Source organism: Ammospiza caudacuta, chromosome 22, assembly GCF_027887145.1.
Source record: "Ammospiza caudacuta isolate bAmmCau1 chromosome 22, bAmmCau1.pri, whole genome shotgun sequence".
NCBI lineage: Eukaryota > Metazoa > Chordata > Aves > Passeriformes > Passerellidae > Ammospiza > Ammospiza caudacuta.
The window spans coordinates 9100152-9116084 of NC_080614.1; the positions used below are offsets into that span (position 1 = coordinate 9100152).

The 15933-nt window shown below is 48.1% G+C and overlaps 1 protein-coding gene across 1 annotated transcript in view; it reads left to right on the forward strand.

Annotated features, from left to right (window-relative positions):
* Positions 1-15933, forward strand: part of CASZ1 (castor zinc finger 1) — a 60549-nt gene that overhangs the window by 19121 nt on the left and 25495 nt on the right. Inside the window, exons 3-6 of the mRNA XM_058818805.1 lie at positions 5553-6390; positions 9107-9175; positions 13322-13412; positions 15465-15629. Of these exons, the coding sequence (XP_058674788.1) occupies positions 5553-6390; positions 9107-9175; positions 13322-13412; positions 15465-15629 (1163 nt within the window). The remainder of the gene's footprint in view (positions 1-5552; positions 6391-9106; positions 9176-13321; positions 13413-15464; positions 15630-15933) is intronic.

Genomic DNA, 15933 nt, shown 5'->3' on the forward strand with positions numbered 1-15933 from the left:
CAGCCGGGCTGGATCTGTAATTGAAAGATCTTCCCCTAATCTGCTCCACCTGCACGCACCCCTCCCCTGATCTCAGCACTTTGTGAATCCATCAAACTTTCCTCCTTTTGTGTGTGCGCATGTTTTCCTCCTCCTGTTAATAATGCAGCTGAAACTCATCTCCGTCTGTCCGTTCCCCTTCTGGAGAGGCACATTCTCCAGTCTTCACGAGTTCAGTGGCAGCGCACATAATTATGCATATAAGATATAAACAGAGCTGTTTAATTATCCTTCGCCACATCAGTGACAGAGTAATTAACAAACATTGCAAGATCAATGAGGGAAAGTGTGACCTTCAGTTTCCTTTGATAGGAAAGCCCTTGTCGTTCCCAGACACAAGGTGATTGTGCCTGGACTCTGGTTTAGTTTGTTTTAATTCACACCACTCCACCCCACCTCACCATTTGCAGCTTTTATTTGCTATAAAAACTAAAAGAAGGGGAACTTAAATGTAAAAAAAAAAAATGTTCCCAAACTAGAGAAAATGAAAAGAAGCTGAGGTTTCTCACTGGGTGAAGAGATTTAAGTAAAATACTTTTGCAGGGCTGTATTGTCAAAGGATTATGCAAAAATTGGTAACTGTTTGGGAAGGGGGGGTAGCTGAAGCTTCATTTATGTCTAAGGCAGGTAATGGCACATGAGGCGTCCAGTTTACATATAGAACCACGTGGGATTTGACTTGCAAACAGACGTGCTCCTGTGTCTTGAGCGTCTGCTTCAAGAACCTTATTATAAATGTCATTTGCAACATTTCCCTGAAAGCACAAGAAACATCCCTTGCCTTGGAAAGGACAAAGTTATTTTCCTTTACTTTTTCTGTCAGTGTTCAGGAAATTAATTTTCAGCTGTTCATCACCGAGTCCTCTCAACACCTGACGTTACTGAGCGTGAACTAAACTTATTCCAGTGAGATTTGGAATTTCCTCTGTCGAAAAGGAGGAATTTTTTGGTGGGAGCTGGGGTGTCACAGGAGTCAGGAAAGGAGAGGAATACAGCACTGCCCTCCCAGTCAAAGTGGCTTTGGGGGAGTCACCACAGAAACCTTGATTTGAAGAATCTGAGCACCACTTGCTCCCCATGAGAACAGAGGGTGCAGGGCTGACAGTGCTGAGCAGTGTTCAAAGCTGAGCCCAAACTTGTGTGAAAAGCAGGAGCCACACAGAAAACCAAATCCTGCATCTTACAGGCTTTCTTGGTCAGTGGGAAAAGTGATCCTAATTATATGGGGATGAGAAGGGTTCCTGGTGTGTACACATCTTGTCCACTTTCTGGGGATTCAGCTCGTGCCCATGTCTTCCACCAGTGCCTCTCGTGGTCTGTTGCCAAATCTTGGCCACCTTGGTGTCCTTCCAGGCTGGCAGGAGGGCTTGGTGTGCATTAGGCAGAAGCTCACAGGCTCACTCAATTCTGTTCAAGCCTCGTGCTTTGGAACAAGGTGGAGTTTCTTTTCCAGCCCCCCCCCTGGGAAAAACAGGACTAAGGAGTTGGTGCTCAGTCTTGCCGTGTGCCCTCCTATGACTGAGGAGTCACAAAGCTGGTGTCTGTCAGGAGATGGGTGTCAGGAGCTGATCTGGATGTGCAGATGTGTTTGTTCATTCATTCAGGCACCCTCTGTTGCCCACTGACCGGCCCATGCTTCTCCGTGCACATTTATATATAGCAATGAGATTTCTCGGTGCGGTCTCTGACACAGATCCCGTTCCACAGTCGCTCACTGACGCACACACACCCAGGCAGATTTTCCTACACATGTTCTTCACTTTGGCTGTTATATAGTGGGCTAAAGCAGCCGGAGTAGGAGCTTCCCCCTGTACAAGCTTTTGGATCTGCCTTTCTTTTCTTAGCTTCTTGGCTGTGTCTCTTGGAATATTCATTGGCCCTGTTTTCAACCAGGAGAGTTTTCTCTTCCTAATTTCCTGGGGAGACTTCACTTAGGAGAGCGTACACGCCAAGTGCCAGTTTCTTGCTCATCATCCTGTATCCCCCAGGTCTATGTATTTTCCCTCCCAAGCAGAATAAAGGACAAAGCCCTGGCTGGGATGTCCCATCCCCCAGTATCCAGACCTTGCACTCCATTTGGGCTGTTTTGCTTTTCCTTCCATATATAGTGTGCTGCTGCAGGCTATTTTTAGCGCCTTTTTTGCTAGCTTCGGATCCTTTGTGATATGATAGCTGCTCTGAGACACACAGATCTCTGCTCTTTGGCAATGCCCACAAATGGAGAGCGGCGACTGGGGGAGAGGGAGCCCTTTATTATCACACAGGAAAGGAGAGGAAAATGCAGTGCAGGGAAGGGGGAGGAAGACACAGGGATAATGCTTCCTGTGGCTTCCAGGAGTCCTCACAGGGAGTGTTTCCCAACGATTGCCCTGCTTTATTTTTGTCTGTTTGTGGAAATGAGGAGGGTTTTCTGTCAGTTAGGTAATTTCAATTACCTCTTCACCGTTGTCCGAAAGTGTATGTGAAGTGAGGTGGCTGAAATTCATACGATCCTTCTGGCGAGCCAGCTCCCTTCTGTTGCAGGGTGCCTCCACTGGAGGAGCCTCTGTCCTTCATGTTAGGTGCCTGAGCAATTAAATGCAGGTTGTCTCAACTTTATGGGATGTGTCGGGCTTGTTGGGCTCACGCTGGATGAGTAGAGCTGCAGTTGCTGGCAGTGAGCACTGGGAACTGGCCACAGCATTTGAGAAATGTGTGTGAGGAAAGACTGAGCAGCACCAGCAAAGCAGGGAGGGTGTTGTGATCATCTGGAACCAAATCTGAGCAAAGGAAGAGCAGAATTCAAGGTGGGTTTGGGGATTAAATCCATGACAGTGAAAGCTGAGCTCAAACTTCACAAAGCTCAGAAGAAGTTCTGGACCACCCCCCTTCCCCTTTCCCATAGGCTTGGATTTTGCATCTGTTTACCCAGCTGAGGTACAGCCACATGGTACCAAAGATGGGGCACACTGGCTTTCAGGGCAGTGGATAAAGCTAGCAGAAATCACATTTAATAGTTTCATTTTGTATCAGATCCTTAGTGTGGTATTCTTTTTCCCCTTGCAGCTTGACACAAGCTGGCTAGAGTTTTTCTGTGCAGTCCTTGGAAATCAGGGCATTATGAGCAAAGCTGGGGGTTGTTTTACTGGTCCAAAAAGAAAGGAAAAGCAGAACAGGGAAAGCAGGTTTAACAGAAACAGGAAATTGTTAGACCCAGTAGGGATTTCATGGGTTCATTCTCTTCTGTTGGGTCATAGGGCTACACTGAAGTGGAAGTGGGGAAAAGAAAAAAGAGAGGTGAAGAGGAGAACTGCTTTAAAGCAGAATGAAAATTTTTATATGCTGTGTGTGAAAGATAAAGTTGTCCTTCAGGCAAGTCTTGTTGCTGGACCCAGTGAGGAATGGTTCTGCATTTAACATGGGTTAATACCAACCCATGAGGGTGTGCTGTGCCCTGAGCCTGATACCGCAGGGGCATTGCCACCCATTCGGTGACTAACAGGGTGTTTATTCTGGAGTCAGGCATCCCAAATCCCATGCAGAATGCTGGGCTTAAGTGCCTGGAACTGGAAGGTCATTTTGGGCTAAAGCAGCTCCCAGCAGGTGTGGCTTTGTCCCTTGCCTTGCAGGCTCTGGGCGTGTTCTTCCCATCGCCTTCCCCCAGAGCCACGCACACAGGAGCCAGTGTAGCAGCGCTTCTGCTGCAGTGAAACAGCTATTCCAGGCAGTCCTGGAGCAGGAATGTGACCTTCATGGTCTTGCCCATTTAGTGCCCGTCACAGGCAGCCTTTTCCTCCACAGAGTCCTGTGAAAACTGATTTGTGGGAGCTGATGGCTATTGAACTTGGGCTGTGCTCATTGACAGGCTCTTGGTGCATGGAAACGCTCTCGTGTACGTGCCTGCCTGTGCAAGTGGCATCGCTGGCTGTCAGATTCCCCCCTTCTTAGGAATCTTTTGGATCTACTGACCTGTTCTGTGGCAGCGTCTTGGTGCCTTCCTTTTCCACTGTGTTTCAAGGCAGTGTTGCTTTGTTTTGAGTGGGACCCCATGCCCGGAACTTCCCTTCTGCTGCCAGTGTCCCTCCCTGTGCTGGCTGCCTGGGGAGGAATGTGCCTGCCCATTAGAGCCAGAGCAAGTGTTGAGTAAAGATGATGAGGGAGGTTTGAAGGACTCCTGCACACTGTAAATCTTTACTCTGCAGTAGAAAGCAGGAGGGAGAGGAGGAGGAGGAGCGCTGTGTCACACTGAAGCCTAAACGAGGCCAAGCCGGCGCATCAGAGCAGTCTTTATTTCCTCCTCTACACTGATATTGGGTGACCTCCAGATGTGTGTTCTCCCCATCATGGTGGGCTGTGAAACTGCCTGAGGGAGTAGGGGAGGGAAGAAGGGAGGGAGAGACCCAAGGAAGGACAGCTTTTGCTCATTCTTCCTCCCTTTAACCAAGCTCCATGAAACTAACCCCTTCCTGCCCCTTCCTCAGCCCATGCTCCAGAGCACTGGCTTTCTCCCCCTCCCTGGAGCCCACATCAGGACAACAGCTTTCTCTCCTCAGTCTAAATCCTGATGAAGAGAAGGCTGTACCTTACCTATTTTTCACCTGTGTGGACTTTCCCTTTTCCTGGTGTAACTGGAAACTGTTCCTGGCTGCTTGAGAGGCTGCCTGTAGGTTTCCATAGCATTCACTGGACTGTGGCCCTTTTCCACATGGCAAGTAGTAGCTGTCCATTTACAGGAATTGAGATGGAGGAGAGCAAGCTGAGTGAATCCTTACAAAATTGACAAGGAAGGGAAGGGAAGGACTGCAACAGTGATGGGGAACTGTCCTGTCTTTGTCTTGCCTTCTGCTCTCCTTCCTGCACTCCCCATTGCCAGGTTTCTCTTGCACACAGCCTTTGCTGCTCTTCCCCTGCCTTGATTCATCTGCACCTCTGCTTCTTTCCTCCTCTCTGCACTGTTCTATTCTGCCCTCCTCCTGCTCCACCCCATACATTGCCTTGCCCATCTCCCTTATCCATTTCACACCATTGTGTCCTGCCTGCTCTCAGCCAGCCCTGCTTTCTCTTCACCAACACACACAGCATTTCACATGGGTTTTCCCCCTTACACATGCTGCCATCTATCCTCTGTGCACCTCCTTCCATACACAAATATACACAAGGACAGATCTGTACAAACCTTGGCATATTGGCATTGGTCTCACTTCCAGTAAAATTACTTTTTCTTCATATTAGGCCAAGGCAAGAGTGCAGAGACATTTATGAAACTTTGTTTAATGTACTGAAAAGCCATCGGCTAGAACATTTAGGAAATTGATTTTCCTGGCATTGATGAACTCTTTTTATTTTACCCCAGTATTAATTACTTTTTTTTTTAAACAAATTAATTTAAGAGTCATAAAACCTAACAAGTGAGCCAAACGTCAGTAGATCATGTTCCCCTCTCCCCTTCCTCCCCCTCCCCACTACTAGCGCTGGTATGGGAGGAGAAGAAAAATCAGTGCCTGGTGTGACTCTCCCCTCTCGTTTCACCGCAGGGGAAGCTTCATCACTGCGGGATTACGCCGCCACCACCATGAACGAGTTCCTGGGCATGTTCGGCTACGACGACCAGAACATGCGGGATGAGCTGGCGCGCAAGATCAGCTTCGACAAGCTGAACGCTGCTACCTCAGAGGCCGCCGCCGCCGCCTCCCTCCCCGGCGAAGACGCCATGAGCAAACGCGCCCGCTTCTCCAAGTACGAGGAGTACATCCGCAAGCTGAAGGCCGGAGAGCAGCTCTCGTGGCCCATGCACTTGGCCAAGTCTGAGGAGCTGGGCTCCAAGCTGGGCAAGGAGCCGTCCTCGGTGCTGGCACAGCCCATCCGCGTGCCGGGCGCAGACGCCTCCATGCTGACGGAGACCAAAGCCACCATCCTGCCGCTGCCCTCTGCCAGCAGCTCCCAGATGCAGGGCCTGATGTCGCGGGCCTCCAAATACGACTTCTTCATTCAAAAGCTGAAGACGGGCGAGAGCATCAGGCCACAAAATGGCAACACTTACAAGAAGGCCTCCAAGTATGACCTAGAAAACGTCAAGTACTTGCACCTTTTCAAGCCTGGGGAAGGAAGCCCAGATATGGGAGGAGCCATCGCCTTCAAGACAGGCAAGGTAGGCCGGCCTTCCAAGTACGATGTGAGGAACATTCAGAAGCTCACTCCAGTCAAAGCTCCAGTCCCCAGCCTGGCCCCTGCTTCCCTCACCAGTACCCCCAGCAGCACTCCGGTGGCCGGGCCAGAGCAGTCCATCTCATTGCCATTCAACACTCCTGAGTACCTGAAATCAACTTTCTCCAAGACAGACTCCATCACAACTGGAACAGTCTCTACAGTAAAGTAAGTGCACTCCCACTTTTCTTGTCTAAGTACTAGTGGGGGATCATACCATCAGTCTCTGTGTGGTTCAGTGGGCAATTCCAAGTTCTTACCCTGTTAAATACTGCATTGTTCACGGGATGGTTCTCTTTGCTCTCTGTCAAAGTGTCTGCTCCTCTTTTATACCTTACATCTCTATTTATCTGGTCTGCTCTAAGGCTGTGACCTGCCATCAGCAGCTATGGCCATGAATCTGGAGTCCAATAGCTCCTGAGTTCGTATGTGAAAATGAAAGAGGAGGGAACATGGTGCTGTCAGCACTCTTAGGGTCAAGGTTGGAGCCACTTTATTTTCTTCTCTCTCTGGTTTCCCAGGCATCTGGGTGTGTCTGCAGGAGAACCTGATTCTTGTTTCCGTTTAACTAAAAGGCATGACTCTGCTGGCTTTACTGTTGGCAAGATGGGGCTTTTTGTTTGTCCCAGAACTCACAAGACATTTTGGTGCCTAATTCTCATCAATTTCCATAGGAGTTAGGCATATACCTACTTCTGTGGGGCCAGGCCTGTGTCTTCTCAATTTGCTTACACAAACAGAGGTGATTCAATTACCCCTCAGACTGGGCAAACTCATTAGCCCAATTACCACTAATAACCTCCTGCACATACGTTGCCAGCAGTCTCTGCAGTGATGCCATTGACTGAATGGAGGTATCTGAAGGTCTTGCCAAATCTTGGATTACTTTTTAATGTGCCTTCCAGAGGTGGGAGCTGTAGAAGAGATACACATGTATGTCAGGCTGCAGCAGGGAGGAAGGCAGAGACTTCTCTGCCTTCTTGCCATGGTTTGGGTTTACTTGTTTCTCACGGTGAATCTGGGCTGTTGTGAGCTGTGAATCCCATGAGGTCATTTGTAGTAAGTCCAGGGCCTTCTGTCCGGCCCTCTGTGCCATCACACACACCCTACTGCTTGGTCCTCTGATGAGGAAAAGGCTGTTTTGTGTTTGGCATGTGGACGTAGGAGGCCTTGAGCTTGCTTGAATGTTCTTTGCAGTCCCAGCAAAATCTGCATCACACACTTTCCCTGATTCCCCATGTGGAAGGCAGAGCCATGTAATGATACCTGTCTCCCATGTGAAATGGTTGTTTATCAACTGCCTGCAGACAGATGGGGAGCTCCATGGTAAAGGTGTATGGGAAAGGACAGAGGATTATTAACATCTGCATCTGCTCAGGATCCTGCTCAGGATGGACCTGTGTGTGCTACAGATGACAGGCAGGGACTCCTATTACTTAAAAGCACAGTGGTGTAAATATTCCTGGAGACTCAGCGCCCTGTTTGATGGGTGACTTGGTCCAAGACTCTGTGCCTGAAGTGTCTTGAGAACATTCAGCTGCCTGGGGCTCAGTTGCCATCCTAGAGCTGTGCTTAAAGGCACAAGCAAGATAAGCAAGCCTCTTATCTGCTGTGGTGTTGCACTGGGATCCCAGTTTGTTTTCCTTTCTCTTGCTTGTTTTCCTGCCTCTTGCCAGATGTGGGTTTGCCAGCACCATGGTGAGCCTTCCTCTGGCCACACGGCTTCCTCAACCAGGGCATCATGGTGGGGCTGCAGCTGGAATGGAGGTGACCATGGCCTTCAACGTGGCCCTTGGTGTGTCCTGATCACACATTGCAGTACAGAACGGGCTCTGGACCCTTCTCCTTCAGGCTGCTCACTAGATAGAGGCTCCCATGATAAAAGGCAGCAGCCCATTAACTGTGCTGGTGAAGGACGTGCTGACTGGGGTATCTGGGCTGTGGCTTCCCATTCCCAGTCCCCACTGGGTTCAATAACCGGGCAGGAATTACCCTTTACTCTCACACATCTGCACATACACCCTTGCACATACATGGGTTTAAACTCTCTCAGATCCAATGCCATTAACCTGCCCTGAACTCGTCCACCTTCAAGTGAACTCTGTGAAAGTGTCCTTGTTTAAACCAGGGTGCAGAGCTGCAAGGAGGCGCAGTGGAGGCTGGGCATGGGCAAAGCACACAGAGAAGATGGTGTGCAGCCTGTCTGGGGTGGCCCTTTCTCTTGGGTAGGCTGGAGTCTGGCCCTGCATCTAATTTTCCTCACTAAGGATGTTATTTTTATCTGCTTCCTAACCATGTAAAATAACCCAGGCTTATGTGACAGTTGGGGTGGTTTTCTCATTGATTAAAATACATTATCTGTCTGTTAGAATTTTGGGGTATCTATGAACCAAAGAGGCATTTTAAGCCCCATTCAGGGGCTGGAGCCACTGTTCCCAGAGAGAAATGGGCAATAGCTCACAGTGGCTGGCTGAGAGACTCTCCTGCAGCTGAGCCAGGGGCAAAGCTTCTGTGCACACAAGGGCAGAACTGCCAGGTGCCTCAGAGAGGTGTTTGCATGTGGCCATCACTTTTTTGTAGAGGCATTTTTTCTGTAGAAACAGGTTTTTGTGGTTGATCTTCTCACTTTCTCCAACAAACTGCTCAGAGTCCTGCAAAGAAGGAACATGCAGGAAGGGTGGTACACAGCCTGTGTGTTTCCCTGGGAGAAGAAGGTACAGGGTTTGAAGAGCAGAGGGGAGGGAATTTAAACTTATGGGTGTCTTTGCTGGCACCCTTCCCTGGGCCCTCTCTCCTGATCTGTCAGCGGTGTGTGAGAGAAACAAGGAATTTAAGCTGTGCCCTGTTCCTGCTAACCAGCTCTGCCCTGTGTGTCTCCCTTTAGGAATGGATTACCCACTGACAAACCAGCCGTCAGCGAAGACGTAAATATTTACCAGAAGTATATTGCCAGGTAGGCAAAACTTTTGACTCTGCTGGGGAGAGGGCTGGGAGTCAGAAGATGGAGTGGTGGTGGGAGAGACAAGGTCCTGTCTGGATCAGGTGTTTAAACCAGACATTGGTACTTCCATTTCCCGTGTCATCTGTGCTTGCCCTGTCCCCCTGCCTGGGAGAGCATAGCTGTGAAAGGGACACAGTCATGCCAAGAGCATGCTCAGCTCCCTGGAGCTGTTAGACTTGGTGACAAATAGTGGAAAACTGCTTCACTGAAGAAGCCCAGGATTTAAATGGGAGTTCTGCCTCTTGGCTGTTGTTCTTTCTGTCCACTGCCTTTTCCCCCTACCATGTCTGCAGGAGGCAAGCAGAGAGCATCTCAGCTCTGAGAATCTCGGCCAGAGAGATTCACAAGTGACATGAGTTTAGGGAGCTCTTGGCATCAACATGGGATGTTTATCCTAGAACATTTTTGCACCTCTTTTTTCTGAGAAATCCTCACTGAATCAGGTGCAGAGTAGGGCACCTTATCACAGCTGTGGGCATGCTTAGGTCAGGACAGTGATGCTGAGAGGAAGCCCAAGGTTGTTGTGGTGGGACAAAGAGAAGCAAACACTTCTCTCCAGGGAAAAACTGGAGGGTTTGCTCCCACCAGCACTTGGGCACTTATTAATGAAAGGGGAAGGGAGTGTGTACTGTGCTTTCCCACCTTAGCAGAGCCCACAGAGAGTCTCCTAGGAAAGTAAAAGGAACATTTTGGCAGGGAAAAAGAGTGGGAACAGCACTCTCCTAGCTCAAGAATGGAATGATAAGTGACTTAATTTCCTCCCCTTTGCCCAGATGTAGGAGAAGGGGGCAGAAAAGCCCATGGGAAGAGAGGGCAGTTGTGCCACCACAGGCAGCTCCTCAAGCAGCAATTCCCTCATGTGGGAATTGGCTGCCTCAAGGGACAGGACAGTAGTAGAATATATAGAATATAGGAAGGAAAGCAGGGGTTTAAACTCATGTGCTGTGTTTGTTTACCCTTATCCCAGGTCCAGAAGGAGCGGCATCCTTTTATTTCTGAGATTGCAGGAATTGTAGGAATTGCAGGGGGAGAGGAGGTGGCACCTTTCTGTCCCCCATTCCCCTCTCAAGTGGAGAACTGTAAACACTTCAGCCACATGCACTGCTTCTGGAGCTGTGCAAGCCCCTTTCCCTGGGTCGGGCAGGTAGCTGAGAGAGGATTGTGAGCCACCTCAGGGACACCACATCCTGCTTAAAAGGCTCCGCAAGCCACCCGTTGCCAGCACAGCCACTTCCCTTCAATTTACACACATTTAAAAAAAAACCAGTTTAAAGCCTTAAAATCAAGGAGTGGGGGGAGAAGAGACACAGCACTCTTATGTCTGTACTGATAATTAGCTTAATGAGTTTGCCAAAGCCACTGCCAAAAGCTGCCCAGGGATAATCCATTCTCTCACACAACAAAACAAAACCTCTTACTTAGCTAGTTTGGGTTGGGTTGTTTTTCCCCCTCCTCCTCCCTGTATATTTATAATTAAAAAAAAAAAGACCACAGAAAAAATTATTATTATTATTATTAGTGCCTCAGCAGATGGTGCTTCTGGCAGCACTTGCTTAAATATTTATTTCTGTGTGGGTTTCCTCCCCCCTTGTAATTGGGGTGGGTTTTTTTTTTTCTTCTTTCACATCATCGTTACAGAGTAATGAGTCTGTAAACACTCTCTAAGCATGCTGACTTCTTTATTTATTATTTTTATTATTATTTATTTATCAACTCTTGCCAGATCAAGACTTTCTGGCAAAAGAAAAAAAAAAGGTGAACCGATTAATGTGAAGGAAGAGGGAGTGGGTTGTTCTTGTGCAATTGCATCTATGTGTCTGTATTGACAACTTAGGAGTTTGGGTTTGTATATCAGTGTGATGAGCTGGTCTGTGAGTTTCTTGTTTCAGGTGTGTGTGTTTGTGTCTGTTCATGTGCATGGAAATTTATATTTAAGTAAGTTCAGGGGGTGTGGATGTACTGTAGAGTCTGTGCATGTAAATGTGTGTGTGTGTGTGTGTGCATGTAAGTGTGTGGTGTGTGTAAGCTTTCCTGTTATGAAAAACCTAAACAGATGCTGCGCTTTAAAAATTAATAGCTTTGAACTGTTTCAAGTGTCAGAAGAAACACAGGATAATATAACCCTTTAGGAGCCCAACCTTGCCCACTGAAGGAGCAGAATTTCCCCTTTGTGCTGCGTTTGCCACTTCCCTCCTTCCCCCACCACACTTGGTGGAACACTTGTTTGTCCCTTCCAGTGCTGTAGACACCACACACACCTTTCTGAGGCACATGGTAAGGAGGATGGGAGTTGGGAGTGCTGGAGTGCTTGTTTAGCTGTTGTTTTTAAAACTGAGCCCATGTGTCATTCCTGCTAGGGTGCCTCAAATAACTCATCTCCTGGAGTCAGATCTTGTTGGTGTCTGGCCCTTCTTTTACTCCACCTGGTATCTCTGGTCCCTTTGCATCCTCATTTTTGATAATAATTTGAGCTGCTTTGTATTTGTCAGCAAAGTCTGTATCATCCTCTTCTCCCTGCCTGGCCTGCACCGCACAGGTCTCCAGCCCTTTTCTCTTTTCCCCCCATCACATCAGTGGAATAGAGAGGAAGCTTCCCACAGGGCACTTGCTTTCCTTGAAGAGCTGCTGGTGGTGTAGCTGACACAAAGCCCTGGACTGGCAGGACCAGCTGGTTATGCTGTGGAGCCACATGTCCCTGGTCAGTGCCACGGTGGCTCTGGTGGCTGCCCTGGACAGGCTGAGCAGGCACCCAGGCGTTGAGCAGGAATCTCCTCCTCTGCTCTCAGTTCCACACCTTTGTTTGTGCAGCCAGCCCTGCTGTTTGCCTTGTGGTTTGTTTCTTCTCTGCTGCTGAGGTTTGTTCCAGTTTCTCAATCACCTGTTCTGACGTGATCCTGATTTCCTGCAGTATTTCTTCTCCTTCCCCAGGGAAAGGCATGTCTGCTCCTGGCATCTGTCCCTGTCTCCCTTTGTGAATGCTGAGGCAAAGAAGTCATTTAATTTTTTAGCAATGTCTATCTTTTCTGTCAATTAAGTCCCCTTTCCATCTCCTAGAGGCCCTGCTGTCTCCACAGTTGACCTCCTCTTCCTTACTGTGCTTCAGAAATGGCTTATTTAGTATTGCTTTTCACATAGACTTTTTCTATGCCACAGCCTTGCGTTACCTCACCTTACTATGGTCTGTAATCTTCCCTGCTCCTGCCCCATTCCTCAGTTGCCCCAGGATACCCTCACTCCTCTCATTTTCCTTTTTTATCTGTTGCCCTTCCTCATTTCTTTCCCATGCCCTTTATCATATGCACTCCTGCTGTGTTTAGCACTTAAGTGACGTGAGGAACCTTTGAGGAACCTTTGAGCAGATGGTACTTTATCTTTGAATGTTTCCCCTCTGAGTCCCCTTCTCTCCACTGCTCTTCCCTTTCAAGCTCTTCTAGGGTCCTCTAGAATATACACAAGGGAGTTCATTGCACTGATTACCCCATTACTGGATCATCCCTTTGTGCCAGTTCCTGGTGTGTCTGTCAGTCAATAAATTCTGCATACTGACTGTTTGTATGTAGGTATTACACAACAATTCTGTCCTTCTGGTCTTTTTTGCCACCCTGTATGTCAGGAGTTTTCAACTTTGCTGTATGCAGCTTTTCTGGTGTCCTACTAGGTGGACTTATACTTAAAATTTAGAATCCATATTTGCCCAACATTTATTTGTCTCCTTCTGTCATGAGAGGTTTCTGAAATTTGCTGGTGCGGTATGTAAACTCTATTCTAGAATTGTGTGGTGTTTAGTTCTAGGAACCCTCCTTCCTTATGCTTCCCCAAGTAAACAACTTAGATAACGGAGATGAATTCCAAGGGGAAAGACAGATTAGGGATGTACAGGACCCGAGTGATCCGGCTCAAGAAGCACCTTTAAATAGTGACAAATAAGCAAGGGAAGGCACAAGGGTCACCATCCTTGGAGGGGATAAAGGAGGTGGGGTTTAATGCCATAAACATGCGATATAAAAGCAGGAACAGGCCTTAGTTTGTTTGTACCTTGCTTACAGGCATTGCTGCCAGGACAGTGGTTTACTGTGTCTCCCTCCCTCCCGTTTGCAGGTTCTCTGGCAGCCAGCACTGTGGACACATACACTGCGCCTACCAGTACCGAGAGCATTACCACTGCCTCGACCCCGAGTGCAACTACCAGGTACAGCAACGCTGCGAGCAGCAGCACGAAACCACGGGGAGCGTGCGTCCTCCTGGGCTCCCCTCTCACCTGCATGCACGTGCCCTTTCACTGTGCTGCTCTGGAAGAGGACGGGATATGTTCTGAATTTAACAGAACTTTGTTTTGCTCCCGTTTAACTCAATCTAATACCATTTAACCAAACTCAGACCGCTACAATGAGGAGCCAAATATAGATCAGCTCAAGTCAGTGGGAACTACTCCACATTTATATCAGTGAAACACCAAGAGCATAAATTGTGCTGTGTTACAAACTGTGCCTGAAACTAGGGAATGCTGATCTGTTAGTCTGTCTCTTTCCCTCCTGCTGCCCGAGTGACTTTCTAGCAGCAGTATCTGCAACAAAACACGCAGTAAGACCAGCAGCAGTGTGGGATTTGTGGGGAAGGCGCGGGGGTAGGAGCGATGCTGTAATTGCTGGGAGAACTGCCAGGGTATGCACGTCAAGCCAGCAGGTCACGTGCTGTGTTTGTTTACCCTGATCCCAGGTCCAGAGTTTGACACTGGCATTTCTGTGGTCAGGCTGATGCGTGAGCAGCAATCCCAGAGTTTGCCTCTGCCGTGCACCAGACACAACTCCAGCCCTGCCCTGGGAGACCTTTGGGTCTCGCGGGGCTGAGCCTGACCACAGCAGAGGAAGTTGATCTGGAGCTGCCGGGCTTTGCTGTGGGTTTCTATTGATCAAAGGAGAGTTTCTCTCCGGGATGCACAGACTGGTCCTTCCAGCCCAGCATCAAGTAATCAAGATGAGTCTGTCCCAGCTGTGACACAGATATCCCTGCTCCAGAAAGAGAGAAACACAAAGGATGGAAAAAACAGAAAAACCTATTATTATGATTGGCCTCATGATTATTTCCTAAGGAGTCTGGAAGCTGCTTGCAAAGGAGCTGTCTGGTCTCACAGGGAATAAGGATTTAGGCTGCTTTTTAAAATGCAAATTATTTTATGGCTGAGATATATTTTAGAATAAGTAACGCTTTGTAATAAGTGGGCACAAATTAACAATGATTGGCAATAGCAATCCTGTATGTACGCCCTGGGAAATCATGGCTCCAGCCTCCAAGGGATTTCTGTTGAAATCTATATCCATATATTCCCGTGCCAATACCAATGAGATTGATCAGGATTGATATTATAGGAGGAAAGAGTGGAAGTGATAATCATTTGTTTCCTATGAGGCAGACTAGAAAAGTTGTTAAACATTAGAATACAGGCCTTTTCAATTACTGCTCAAAATAAATGGATATTGATTTCTTTTAAAAAAATCAGATTTACTTTCTCACCTTCAGTGGTAAATATTGATGTCTGTGGGAAATAGAAATAAAAAGCTTCATTTTAAAGGCACTTAGCCTGCTCTGACAATGGGGTACCCCTTCATTGCTTCAAGAAGAGAGAGATTGAAGAGGATATTCTGGTCATACAGATTTAGCTCTGAGCTCTGTTTTTCTGTAGAAAAGCATCTTTTACTGTGACTTGAAGAAAGTCTTTTGTCCCTGTTTTCCTGACAAAACTATCCTACGTTCTAGGGGACACAAGAGACTTAGAATGGAAGGACAATGTAAAAGAGCAAAGGGTTTTTCCCGATTTCTAGTCCAACATGAATGTGGCAGCCAGTGTCTTGCTAACCACTACAGTGAGTGACTTGGAAGCTTGGCTTAGTTGCTTGTAGGCTGTTCAGTTCACTGGTTTGCTTTCTAACTATAGCACTTCTTGAGATAGTAGCAGCTAAAATTATGTTAGAAGACCTGCAATCTTAAAGCTGCAAGGAGCAGATTCTGGGCATCACCCCAGTGCCATGTTTACTCTAGAACTTGTATATTTACTTTCCCTTTACCAAGAAGATGCACACACACAGCTCCTCTTTAATCTGATTCTCTTGGGGTGGTTACTGCCAAGCTTTCAACTCCTGGTCCCATAAGTTTATTACCAACAGCAAAAGACACTCACCCTGCCCCGGGATCGCTCACCCACGGGCACCACGCGTGTCTCACATCTGTGTCTGTATCTCTGCAGAGATTCACCAGTAAGCAGGACGTGATTCGGCATTACAACATGCACAAGAAGCGGGATAACTCCCTGCAGCACGGCTTCATGCGCTTCAGCCCCCTGGACGACTGCAGCGTGTACTACCACGGCTGCCACCTCAACGGCAAGAGCACTCACTACCACTGCATGCAGGTGAGAGCTCCTGGGGCTCCTGGGGCTCCTGGGGGTCCTGGCAGCTCCAGTGCTCTCTGTCAGACAGCATGGGGCTGTGCTGAGGCACAGGGGGGACATTCAGAGCCCGTCTGACAAGTCCACGCCCTGTCCTCACTGCACTGGTGACAAGCACTGGGAGTGGCAAAGGGAAGCCCCAGTCTCAGTTTTTAAAAGCCTTGTCCAAAGCAGGTCTCAAGGTTTTCTCAAAGTCTTGGATTTATTGAAGCAAGTCCCATTCTCTGAGACTCAAGAACTTCTTTAATGCCACTGCACTGTCTCTACT